General features: G+C 36.5%; 1 protein-coding gene across 1 annotated transcript in view; it reads right to left on the bottom strand.

Moving 5' to 3' along the window:
• BAZ1B (bromodomain adjacent to zinc finger domain 1B) overlaps positions 1 to 13,979 on the bottom strand; it is a 72,257-nt gene that overhangs the window by 40,173 nt on the left and 18,105 nt on the right. The window contains exons 4-6 of the mRNA XM_053894033.1: positions 10,316 to 10,517; positions 5,829 to 5,950; positions 3,305 to 3,502 (exon numbers count right to left, since the gene is read on the bottom strand). Of these exons, the coding sequence (XP_053750008.1) occupies positions 3,305 to 3,502; positions 5,829 to 5,950; positions 10,316 to 10,517 (522 nt within the window). The remainder of the gene's footprint in view (positions 1 to 3,304; positions 3,503 to 5,828; positions 5,951 to 10,315; positions 10,518 to 13,979) is intronic.

Raw genomic sequence — 13,979 nt, 5'->3', positions numbered from 1 at the left:
ATAGATAGATAGATAGATAGACAGATAGATAGATAAATAAATGTTAAAAAAAAAAAAAAGTAGCATTTAGCCATTATATATTGATCCAAAAGCTTCCCTACTATGGGGTACCTGGGTGGCTCAGTGAGTTAAGCATCCAACTTTGGCTCAGATCATGATCTTGCAGTTCAGGAGTTTGAGCCCCCCGTTGGGCTCTGTGCTGACAGCTCAAAGCCTGCAGCCTGCTTCGGACTCTGTGTCTCCCTCTGTCTCTCTCTGCCCCTGCCCCTCCGGCTTGTGCTCTCCCTCACTCTCAAAAATAAATATATAAACATTAAATTTTTTTTCTTAAACCAAAGCCTCCCTACTAGGATATACCAATCTAAAATAAGAGTAACAAACACTAGAGCTGCAATGTTATTACCAAAGGGCAATGAGCCAAGATAGCGGATTTCATCTTAGATGACTGGGATCACACGAATAAATGCCTTATAAATCACTCTCCCAAGTCATTATCCCTAAACTCAACTGTCCACTGCACTTTTTTTCAATGAATGGTACTTCTTAAAGAGATGACTTCACAAGCCACACACCTATTATACCTATACTAAATATCACAGAACATAAAATGAGTAAGATAGCTCTTCTATTCAGGTTTTATGTTCTAGAGTTTGCAAGACCACAAACACACTCTCATTATCACAATAGGCCCTATTCGGCTCACACTCCAAAATTCCATATCCCTAAATAACTTTTTCCTCTTTCCCACCTAAGCTCTCCCTGCTGGTCCTTTCCTCAAACTACTGCTCAGAACTTGCTTCCTCTCTCCAGGTCTCCTCTCTCTCCACAGTAGCTACATTCAGCAGCCTGGGAGAATATCAAGTTCTACAAAATCCAAAGAGAAGGCAAAGAGAGAAAAACAATTTTTTCAAGCTATTGACTTTGGAATAGGCAGATCATAGATCTGATCAACGTGAATCCTCAAGGCATTATTTAAAATCTCCTTTAGATGAAGAAAGAAAATCCAAAGCATTGTTTTATGGTCTACTTATCTATGTCTTTACTGTATTCTGTCCTGGCTGAGATGCTATAAGTTCCTTAAGAAAACTACAAATAGGAAAAACACAACTTATATGCAAAACTCAGGAGACAAAATCAGCGGCAGGTCAAATCGTACAGGGAGATAAGAATTACTGTGTAGAATGGTATTGTACAGGAGTCTCAATTTCTCTAAGCATAATCACTGACTTCAGGCAGCACTTTGTTCTAAACAAGCTTACAATTCCTAACCTCAATCTTAATTATAGCCAGGTTCTATTAAGTTAGTATCTTAAGACCTCATTAGAAAATTTGAGAATAGGTGATTTATTCATACACTCCTGGAATTCTAGTCTCTGGCTCCTACAGAAAGTGAGTTAAGCATCCACAGAAAGTGTGGATCGGCTTTTTTGTTCTTATTAGCCCAAAAGACCTTTTACCCATAAATAATACTTAGTCTTTCTTCTTCTTCGTTTTAAGTCTTTCTTTCATGTCATTCACATACTTAAACTAAACTAAAATACATAAAAGACAGCTGTTAAGATTTAACAAGAGGAAAATATTTAAGGACTCAAATGATCCAAGGGTCTAAAAACTCATTCAGAGATGATTTTATACAGGATTTTCATACAGTAATGACAGTAATCTTATGTTATAGCCACTGAAAGCCTTATCAGAATTCCAAAACTCTATAGCAATGAAATGACAAAGAATTAAAACTTCCCCTCAGTAAATAAAAAACTTTAGTACTGATCTAGAAAAAGCCAATTGGGGCGCCTGGGTGGCTCAGTCGGTTGAGCGTCCGACTTCAGCTCAGGTCATGATCTCGCGGTCTGTGAGTTCGAGCCCCGCGTCGGGCTCTGTGCTGACAGCTCAGAGCCTGGAGCCTGTTTCAGACTCTGTCTCCCTCTCTCTCTGACCCTCCCCCATTCATGCTCTGTCTCTCCCTGTCTCAAAAATAAATAAACGTTAAAAAAAAAAAAAATTTAGAAAAAGCCAATTAATTAATTTCTAATTTTCCTTTTTATGCAAATAATAAAAATTTAAAGAGCATAGGAAGAAAATGCTTGATCATGCCGGTCTGGAATAAGAAAACATGCTAAATATTAAACTATGGTTGGAGAAATAAAATTATTTCTCAATATAATTTTGTCAGCAAAATCAGTCTAAAATAATTGAAGTAATTTAATTGTATGCCTCAAGATGTGCTTCATTTTTCAAAATTGAAAGGAAGGGGAAAAATCTGTTTTAAATGGATCAGTAGCCCTCTGCCAGTCCTATCCTGGCCCAAAGACAAAGGTGAAATATCAGTATGCAAATCAGTGAAGTTGCCAACAAAAGACATATATACTCTCAAAACTTACATTAAAAAAAAATCTTATTGGAGGGGCACCTGGGTGGCTCAGTAGGTTTGAGCATCCAACTTCGGCTCAGGCCATGATCTCATAACTTGTGAGTTTGAGCCTCACATCGGGCTCTCTGCTGTCAGCATAGAGCCTTTTTCAGATCCTCTACCCCCTCTCTCTCTCCCCTGCTTGCATGCACATGCACATTCTCTCTCAAAAATAAACAAACATTAAAAAAAAAATCTTATTGGAGAAACCCTGAGATAGAAAAGACAATCAGAAATCTGAGGCCAAGGTCTTGGCTTTTGTCATTTTAGTTTCTGTTGGTTTTAATTAGACTAGCCTCAGTTCCTGCAACTGGAAAATAAGATTATGTGTATGTGTATGTAGGTATGTATGTGTGTATATGTATATAAAATACACATACACCCGACACAACATTATAAGAATTGTTTGGCAGATCAAACGAGTTGATTAAAGAAAACAAAAAACAAACAAAAAAAAACATTTTCAAGAGGGAAATGCTAGGTTTTCTACTAATCTGCCATACAAACCAATACCCATTCCAAGTCTTTTTCAAGGCTGCTGATGTGTTTATCTTATCTGATATACAAAATCAGTTTTCATTCTTAGGAATTAATTTGTAAAAAATTGTTTCCTATTTATATCATACCTCATTCCAAGAAGAATCTGAGGCAAAAAACCGTGTGTGTGTCTGTGTGTCTGTGTTTTAATCAACCATAGTAAAAAATAAATCAATCTAGGAGAGATTTTCAATATCAACCCCACATCAGCATCTACATAAAACAGATGGATGTCAAAATTTCTGAATCCATTATCTGATGTTAAGAGCTCAAAATCTAATCTAACTGGAGCCACTGAAGAAAACGAACTCGTTTAAGTGTTCTACCTTGCTCTTCAAAAATTAATAGTGACCTTACCTTGTATGGATCAAGTAAAAAGTCACTGAACTTGCTAGGCAGGGAATATTTCTTCACCAATTCGTCTTCTACCACCCATGGTGCATTTTCACCAGTACCAGCCCGTAATGCGTTATGCCGTATAAAGTATCGAAGTATCTCCTTATTTGGTGGGCGTTCTGTACGAATCAAGCTGTCTGCTGGCACATTACTGATGATCTAGGTTAACAAATATAAATAACTTACCACTGGGGTTAAAAGCAATTAACCACTGAGAACAAAGATTTATGTTCTTTCCAGAAAAATCATAATTCCCTCTATAAAACAGGGCTATAAACTAGATGAAAGAAAAATAATTTTCAGAGACAGAATGTTAAACACATCCCTAGGCAATTTATCTGTATGTATCAAAGACCTAAAAATGTGCATACCCACTGAACCAGCAATTCCTCTTGTTAAGAATTTAGAAATAAACAGACTGTCAACTGCTAATAAAAGGAAGGGGGGGAAAAGGGGGAAAACTACATAAAGGTACATCAGTAAGGGATTCATTTTTTAAATTAGAATACATCCATACAATGAATGAATGCAACCATTATATGCATATAATATATACATGCATATAATTATGTATATTACATATAATATACACAACCATAGGGGGAAAATGTTAATCAGGACAAATTTATCAGAATCGTCTAAGGTGCAGATTCTTGGCCCCCAAACTTACTGAATGAGAAGAATCTCTGGCAGTAGAGGCTGGGAATCTAGATTTTTTTAATAAAACCCCCTGATGACTATCATACACACTACAATCTGAAAATACTGTTTTGGAAAAAAATTTAATGACATCACAGACGTTTACCATATAGTAAATGAAAAAAGCAAGTTACAAAATAGTATGTATAGAATCCTCTCTTTTTTCCCCCTAAAGTTTTATTTTTAGGTAATCTCTATACCCAACATGGGACTCAAACTCATAACCCCAAGATCAAGTATCATACTTTACCAACTGAGCCAGCCAATGCCCCGACTCCTATTTTCAAAAGTCACTTAAAAGCTGGGGCACCTGGGTGGCTCAGGTCCTGATCCCAGAGTTGTGGGATGGAGCCCCGTGTTGGGCTCTGTGCTGAGCATGGAGGCTGTTCAAGATTCTCTTTCTCTCTCCCTCTGCCCCTCACCCCTACTCAATGTTCTAAAAAAAACAAACAAGCTAACCACCACTAACCACATCTATATTCACCAAATATCATCTCTGAGCACAGGATTAGAAATACCTTTTACCCTTATTTGTATATTCTATCTTCCTCTATTTACTACACGTAAACAAAGCAATTTACATTCTTCACACTCATCAGTAAGAATACAAACGATAATCAGGGAAGTGGATGAGACTCCCTAGTAATAATATTTTAATTAGCAACCCTGCTGAAGGTGAAGAAACTTAGTGAAAAACTGTATTTAACATCCAATATTCAAATATAAAGAAATCCTAACAATTTAGCAATGCCTTCACATCAACTATAAAACAAATGGAGTCAAAGTGCTGGGGGCGATTAGATGACTCAGTCAGAAGAGCATTCGACTCTTATCTCAGGGTTGTAAGTTCAAGCCCCACTTGGGTATAGAAATTACTTAAAATTAAAATCTTCAAAAAAAAAAAAAAAAGAGTCAAAATAGAATAAGACTTGTCAACTTTTTGAGGTGGGAAAAAAAATCCAACACGCTGAAGAGCCAAAAGAACTGGGTTATACTCCTTCCCACGCTCATTTACTAAATTAGGAACCTTGACAGAATTCTTCAACTTCTCAGGCCCTAGCTGTTTCTTCTATAAACAGTTGAACAGGAAGACAAATGCGCAGTTATCTTCCATATCCAGCAGCCCATCTTGTCTCTTTCTAAATACAAGATTTTACACATACAGGTATACAAGTACCTGAAACTAATATGCCATATTTCATGGATTCTAAGACACTATCAATGAAAAAACACAGTGTTTTATATGCCACTAAGAAAACAATTCTTGCCAATTCATTTAAGCAATGTCCTGACTCTGGACATATTAAAAACATTCAAACCTTAGAATCAATAAAACTTAGCACTAAGTTATTTTAAGGGTATTTACTGTTTTAGATTATTAGCTTCACAGATACCTTGTAAAAGTGCTGATGAGAACTGACTTGGTTTCTGAGTTTATTACAAATTGCTTTATTTTTAACTGGGAAGAGCTATTTCCTGGAGAAAGTCCGTAACTGCTGCAAACCGATTCTTATTTTTCAAATTGAGTTTGAAACTCAAATGCAAATTATTCTTAGACCCTAATAATTCTTATTAAAAGAAAACAGTATGCTATCTCCTAGGGGAAAAAAATACAATTTAACTTAAGGTCATAATTACAAAGACTACAAAAGCCTAGAATTTACCGTAGAAACACATTCATTCACATTTTTCTGTAGCACATTTTCTCCAAGAAAACTGGCCCTATGGTATTTTCTGAAATAGCATTTTTGACATTTAAGAGGTTTAATATAAAGTGCCAACTAACCTTATCTTCATTTTGTAATTTCACATCATATTTGTGAGGCAGAAATTTTGGCGGAGCCCATTTCCTTTCTCCTTTTTTTAACGAAGTAGGGAGTTTTCGTGGAGATCTACGTGCTCTGTCATCTAGTCAAATCAATAGAAAATTAGTGAAAAAAATACGTCTTTAACTTTATCCATTCATTTATTAATAATCTTATTGAACACCTACTCTGCACCAGGCACTGAGTGATGAGACACAAAGATGAATCATAAAGTCCTTACCTCAAGCAGATCAAGTCTGTGAGAGTCTACAAAACTTACAATATAGGGGCGCCTGGGTGGCTCAGTCGGTTAAATGTCCGACTTTGACTCAGGTCATGATCTTGCGGTCCATGAGTTCAAGCCCCGCGTCAGGTTCTGTGCTGACAGCTCAGAGCCTGGAGCCTGTTTCACATTCTGTGTCTCCCTCTCTCTGACCCTCCCCCATTCATGCTCTGTCTCCCTCTGTCTCGAAAATAAATAAACATTAAAAAAAAAAATTTTTTTTAAATAAAACTTACAATATAATGTGGCAAAATACTGTAACAGAGATTGGGACAAAAAAAGTACTATGAGAACAGAGAGGAGCAACTCTAACTTGGTCTGGAAGACAGGCAAAGGAGAGGCCTAGAACGACTAGAACTTGTTCAGAGACTACAAGCCGTAAAATGAGTGAATATGATCTAGGCTATAGTAAAAACATCAGACTAAAGATATGTAGGAGCCAAATTATAAATAACACTGTACACCTTTTTAAAAAATTTTTTAAATGTTTATTTTTGAAAGAGGGAAAGTGTGAGCGGGGGAAGGACAGAGAGAGGGAGACAGGATCTGAAGCAGGTTCTGCGCTGACAGCAAAGAGCCCAATGTGGGGCCCAAACTCATAAACTGTGAGATCATTACCTGAACTGAAGTTGAACACTTAACCCACTGAGTCACCCAGGTACCCCCATTAATTTTTTTTTTTTTTTTTAAGTAGGCTCCATGTCCAATGTCCAGCGTAGGGCTTGAACTCGAGACCCTAAGATCAAGAGTCACATGCTCTACCAACTGAGCCAGCAGCCAGGAGCCCTAACACTGTATACCCTTTAGAGACTAGAATTTGTCTCATGGGCACTAGGGAAACAAAGGATTTCTTGTCTAACTAACTAGATATAAATTTTGAAAGATTACTAGTCTGAAAAAAACTGAGAAAGAAAATAACACTTTTGGAAGTTAGAAAATGAGTAAAATGGCAAGGTGAGACTGAAGAATGGGGAAATCACAAGATGCAATACTAAACACCTGAATTAATGTAACTGGAATGGAGACTAAAAGAGTCAAGAGGTATTTAGAATACAAGACTTGGTAACCACCTAGATGGGGAAATGCTAACGGCTTCCAAGTTTTCTGCCTTAGGGACCAAGGAGACGACAGTGTCATTAACTGAGTAAAAGAATGCTGAAAGACTAGCAGGATTCTTGTTGACATGCCTTGGGAAGACAACATAAGCAAGACGATTAATTCAGCTTTACAGGTGTTAAATTTGAACTGCTTGGGACATGCATGTGAAGACTAGATCTAAAGTTTAGGAGTTAAACTGATGTGGTCCTGGAAATCGTCAGCCTTTATACAGATTAAGAATTTAAACTGTGGACGGAATGAAATGTAACAGTACACTTCTGCAGAAAAATAAAAAGGCAGCAAGGGTGCCTGGGTGGCTCAGTAGGTCAAGTGACCAACTCTTATTTTCGGCTCAGGTCACTATCTCATGGTTCATGAGTTTGAGCCCCATATTGGGCTCCTCACTGATAGCACAGAACCTGCTTGGGATTCTCTCTCCCATTCTCTCTCTCGGTCCATTTCCCAATCACATGCGTACACTCTCTCTCTCAAAATAAATAAATAAACTTAAAAAAAAAAAAAAGGCAGCAGGCAGCTCTTCCTGCCCACAGGCTTTATCCCCGTACTTTAATAAAATCACCTTTTTGCACCAAAAAAAAGGGGGGGGGGGAGCAGAAAATTCCTATGAAAAATAATTTAATGAGAAAAGGAGGTTTAAAAAAAAAAAAAACAGGAAAGTAGGGGTTCTTGGCTGGTTCAGTTGGAAAAGTATGTGACTCTTGATCTCAGGGTCATGAGTTCAAGTCCCATATTGGGTGCAGAAATTACTAAAAATAAAAATAAAACAGAAAAGTAGTTGGGAAACCTAAGAGACTATAGTACTAAATAAGCTGAAAGATATGAGAGTGACCAACAGTGTTAAATGGAACAGAAAAGTAAAAAAAACAAAGAAGAAATCAGTGAATTTTGCAATTAGGGGGTCACCTATAACCTTATTAGGAACAGTTTTAGGAATAAAGAGGCAGAAGTCACACTTATACATAACAGCGTAAGGAATAAACTCATGGTCAGAAAGCAGAGACAACATTCTCAAGAATCTTACCTTGAATGAATTAAGACAGAAACAGAACAACAGGATCAAGGGAGGATAGTTTTTGTTTTTAGAAAATGGGACTTTATTTATAAGTTAAGAATGATTAGAAAAAGGGTTTAAAACATTCTATAGTAGAGTAATAAGTTTACCTATTCCTTGAAAAACTAGGAGGGAATGGAATTCAAAGAACAAGTATCTTGGCCAATTGGAAAGAAAGACCACTCCCTTCTAAGATGGAGGAAGAATACAGAAATTGCTACCAGAGAGGTTAGGAACACAAAGCTGATAAGTTCCTGCCCTAATACATTATTTCCGCCCCCCACAAAGTAAAAGGCAAGGTCACATGATGAGAACATATTTTTCATACTGGAATTTGCCTATCATATTTCTATGAAAATTCTAATCAATTTTTCCCTGAAGACATTCAGAGTACACCGTAACATTCTTTAGCTCACCTACGACGCGTAACAATATACTAGAAATGACATTATATCCCAATAATTAAAACCTGAACTAAGGCACAGGCTCTAAAAAATAGCCAAAGCCTAAAACCAGCAGTTCCTGGTACATGATGCTTAAGGTATAAAACTAACAACTATAACACATCATTGGTAAGCCAATGATTTGATTCTATAATAAAAGAAGTGTTAGAAGACCTAACAGCCAACACTTAACCAAAACACTTATCCTCCTCAAATCTTAGGATCTGTGAAAAACACACATATTATAAACCTCCAGTATCAAAAAGGAGAAAAACTGAAAAACACAGACATTAGCATTCATAGTACACAGTGGAAAACAAAACTAAAGTATCAACAACTGCGGGGGAGGGGGACAGCTACACAACAATCTCAGAAGCTGCCTTGGGAGTAGGTAAGGACATCCCTCTAAAACCATCTGCACATATCCAAAACATCTGGAGACACAAAACAGAAGGCAGACGGTGGAACATTCTAATGCAACATTCTAACTCGAACTTTATGACAGTTAAATAATGAAGTAAAATTACTGGATCCTCTAACAGTCACAGAGAGGGGATCAGTATACACAAACCCTCTTGAGTAATCCTATTTTTGGAAAAAGAAGGGATCCAAATAAATTCCTTATTTACACAAATTAAAAAAAAAAAAAAAGAAGAAGAAGGACTCAGAGACTAAAAGTCTCCCCGGTGAACAACATCTCTGTTTCTCAACTTTCAACACATCATGGTTAAGGTCTCCAGGCCCCCAAAATTTACTTTTAGAGTTTCACAATTCTGGCAATTCCTATCTGAGAGGGACCTGAATTTATGCAGATAAAATGAAATCTCTTAAAAGCACCGCAATGGCTTACAAAATGAAAAAAGAAAAAAAAAAAGAGTGGGACCCTTGGGTGGCTCAGTCGGTTAAGTGTCTGACTTCAGCTCAGATCATGATCTCACGGTTCAAGAGTTTGAGCCCGTCAGGCTCTGCACTGACAGCTCAGAGCCTGGAACCTGCTTCTGATTCTGTACCTCCCTCTCTCTCTGCCCCTCCCCTGCTTGTGCGCATGGGCTCTCTCTCCCTCTCAAAAATAAACCAATATACAAGAAAGAGAGAAAGAGAGAAAGAGAGAGAGAGAGAGGGAAAGAGAGAGAGAGAGCGAAAGAAAGAAAGAAAAGAAAAGAAAAGAAAAGAAAAGAAAAGAAAAGAAAAGAGAAAAGAAAAGAAAAGAAGGATGGATTCGAATTAGCTCCTCCTATTCCAATCGCCCCCCTTCCACGCATCCTTACGGATGTCCAACTTGGAGAAAAGGAAAGCAAACTCTTTCCCATCCTGAGTAGGCAGGTATGTGCACACAGATTTCTAAGCAGCCAGAGGTAAGACTGCTCCCTGGTCTTAACTGTGTGGGGAGATTTAAATCTTGATTCCCTTAGTGGATATTTTAATTGTTTTCTGAATCATAAATGAACAAAAACGTATCTATTTATCTATAAAACTTAATTACAAATTTAATTGTTAGAACTCAAAAGATTTATGGAGGATAAAATAAACAGAGTAGCATAACTCACTAAGGAAAGCTAGCATCATACATACTAATACTCTCTCTCCTTCCTTCATCCTCTTTTACAATTGGCTCCTTCTTCTGATGATCCTGAGCAATTTGGCTAGAATTCTCTTTGTCACTTGAGGGAGAATCACAGGCACCGTCTGATTTCTTCTCAGTGGCCTCTTCATCCACTTTCTCCAAAGGATGAATCTTCACAATCCTCACCTTGAGCATTTTTTCCTTCCCAACCTATAAAGGAGACAAGAGAGAATCAAAGATAATAAAGAACCAAGAACCTAAAGATGTTTAGAATATATTATCCAATATATATCCCACTTCACCTGACAAAAAAAATCCACTGAAAAAGTAGCCAAGTTGTGATTTTTTTTCCCAACTTTGTTTCTCAGACTTCTAAACGGCAATAGGATACCTTAAAAAATAAAATGATCACAATCTAGTTCATAATTCATGTACTGATGTACTAAGGCTAAAAGGCCATCACTACACTAACCTGACATATGTGTAAACACAGTTCAAGAACTTCCATTTTGTTAAAAAATCAACTATGTAGGGGTGCCTGGCTCGCTCAGTCAGAATAGCATGCAACTCTTGATCCTGAGGTTGTAAGTTCCAACTCCACGTTGGGTGTAGAGACTACTTAAAAATAATATCTTTGATAAATATAGAACTATACATATGAATATCCAATTATTTTAGAATCATCTGTTGAAAAGACTATCTTTTCTTCACTTAATCATCTAACTCTATCAAAAATGAGCAGCGTGTGTATGCATGGATGGACGTATAGGAGTCTATTTCTGGATGCTATTGTGTCCCAATGAATCTATTAGTCTATCTTTACAACAATTTCATATCACCTTAATACTTGAAAATAAGGCTCAAAATCAGACAGTATTATACCTCTAACTTGGTTGTTCTTTGTCAAAGTTCTTTGCATTTTCACATGAATTTTACAATCAGCTTGACAGTTCCTATAAAAAAGCTTCTGGGATTTTTTAAAATAATTTTTTAATTTGAGTATAGTTGAAAAGCTGCTAGGATTTTATAGCATTTGTGGTGTATCTACACATCACTTTGCGAAGAACTGCCATTTTAACAATACTGAGTTTTCTGACCCATGAAGACAATATCTCTCTCCATCATTTAAGATCTTGTTTAATTTCTCTCAGAAACATTTTATAATTTTTAGTGTCTAGGTCCTGTATGCCTCTTGTCAGATTTACTCCTAGAGCATAGCATATTTTTGATGTTATCATAAATGGTACTGATCTTTCTAAATTTCAATTTCCAATTGCATGTTGCTAACATTGGTTTTCGTATTATTTACCCTATATCCTGCTACCCTGCTAAACTCACTTGTTAGTTCTAAGAGGTTTTATGGGAGATTCCAGATTTTCTACATGGACAATCATGCTGTCTACACATAAAGATAACTATACTTCTTCCTTTACAATTTAGATGCCCTTTATTTCCTTTTCTTGACATACAACTAGCTAGAACCTCAAATACAATGTTAAATGGAGTGGGAGAGCAAGCATTCAGTCTTTTACCATTAGGTATAATGCTAGCTGGTGACTAATCTGTAAATATCCTTTATCAGGTTGAAGAAATTTCTTTTTTTTTTTTTTTTTTTTTTTTTTTTTTTTTAGGTTGAAGAAATTTCTATTTGCAGTTTGCTATAAGTTTTTATTAGGAACTAATGTCAGACTTTGTTGAATGCTTTCTTTGTGTAAACTGGAGATGACCATATAGTTTTTCTTGGTTGTTCTTAATTGAATTATAAATTTAAAAGAGCCCAAATGTCCATCAACAGATGAATGGATAAAGATATGGTACATAAATATATACAATGGAGTACTACTCAGCAATCAAAAAGAACGAAATCTTGCCATTTATGACAATGTGGATGGAACCAGAGGGTATTATGCTAAGCAAAATTAGAGAAAGACAAGTATCGTATGACTTCACTCATATGAGGAATTTAAGATACGAAACAGATGAACATAAGGGGAAGGGAAGCAAAAATAACATAAAAAACAGGGAGGGGGACAAAACACAAAAGACTCTTAAATATAAAGAACAGAGGGTTACTAGAAGGATTGTGGGAGGAAGGTGGACTAAATGGGTAAGGGGCATTAAGGAATCTACTCCTGAAATCATTGTTGCACTATGTGCTAACAAATTTGGATGTAAATTTACAAATATATTTTAAAAAAGAATTATACATAAATTTATAACAACTTTGCATTTGGAGGATTAACCCCACTGGGTAATGATGAATTATCCTTCTCCTAAGGAAGTGTTGCATTTCATTTGCTAAAATTTTGATTAGAAAATTTTCCATCTATGGGTACCTGGGTGGCTCAGTCAGTTGAGCTTCTAACTCTTGATTTTGCCTCAGGTCATGATCCCAGGGTTGCGTGATCGAGCCCTGAGCTGGGTTCTGTGCTGAACGTGGAACCTGCTTGGGATTTTCTCTCTCCTTCTCTCTCTCTCTCCCCTCTGCCCCTCTCCCCTGATTGTGGTCTCTCTCTTGCTCTCTAAAAATAAAAACAATAAAAATAGGAGTGCCTGGGTGATTCAGCCAGTTAAGCATCCAACTTCAGCTCAGGTCATGATCTCACAGTTCATGGGTGGGAGCCCCACGTCAGCCTCTGTGCTGACAGCTCAGAACCTGGAGTCTGCTTCAGATTCTGTGTCTCCCTCTTCTCTCTCTGCCCCATCCCCACTTGCACTCTGTCTCTCTCAAAAATAAACATTAAAAAAAATTTTTTTTAATAAAAATAAAATAAAGAAATTTTGCATCTATGTTCACACAGGAGTTTTGTGAACACAGAAATTTTTTTTGCCTTAGTCCATAGTTTTTTTTTATAATGTGTTTATATGGTCTTAGTATTGGGGTAATACTGACCTCATACAATAATGTGCAAAGAATTCTCTCCTCCCTCCGCTCTTCTATTTTCTGGAAACGTCCGGATAGAATTGGTGCTATTTCTTCCTTAAATGTTTGGTAGAACTCACCAATGAAGACATTTGGGCCTGGAGTTTTGCCAGATAATTTTAACTACAAACTCATTTTCTTTAATAGATATAGGACTGTTAAGGTTTTTATTTCTTGCTGAATGCATTTTGATAGTATCTTTCAAGGAATTTGTCCATTTAAGTTGTCAAATTTATTGGCATAAAGATGCTCCTAACATTCTCTTATAATCCTGTCAATATATGTAGACTGTAGTGACATCATCTAATTCCTCATATTGGTTAATTTGTATCCTCTCTTTTTTTCCTGAGAGTTTGGCTAGAGGTTTATCAATTTCACTGATCTTTTCAAATTACCAGCTTTTGGTTGCACGACTTTCCTGTTTTCTATTTTACTGATTTTCACTTTGATCTAAACTTATTAAATCTTTTCTTCTTGTTTTCTTTGAATTTGAAAGCTCTTCTTTTTCTTAATTTCTTAAGGTAGAAGTCAATAATTTGAGAACTTTCTATTTTGTTTGGTTAAAGTTGCTTGGTTGTTTAGTGCTATACATTTCTCCTAAGCCCTACCATAAGCAACATCTCACAAATTCTAATATATTGTGTTTTCATTTTTTTTTTTTAATGTTTATTTATTTTGAGAGAGAGAGAGACGCACATCCAAGCAGGGAGCGGGAGGGAGAGTGGGAGAGGGGAAGAGAGAGAGAGAGA

This window comes from Panthera pardus, unplaced genomic scaffold, assembly GCF_024362965.1.
Source record: "Panthera pardus isolate Hobbes unplaced genomic scaffold, ASM2436296v1 HiC_scaffold_4, whole genome shotgun sequence".
NCBI lineage: Eukaryota > Metazoa > Chordata > Mammalia > Carnivora > Felidae > Panthera > Panthera pardus.
Note: the sequence above shows the minus strand (reverse complement) of the source record. Positions and strands in the feature narration are given on the sequence as shown.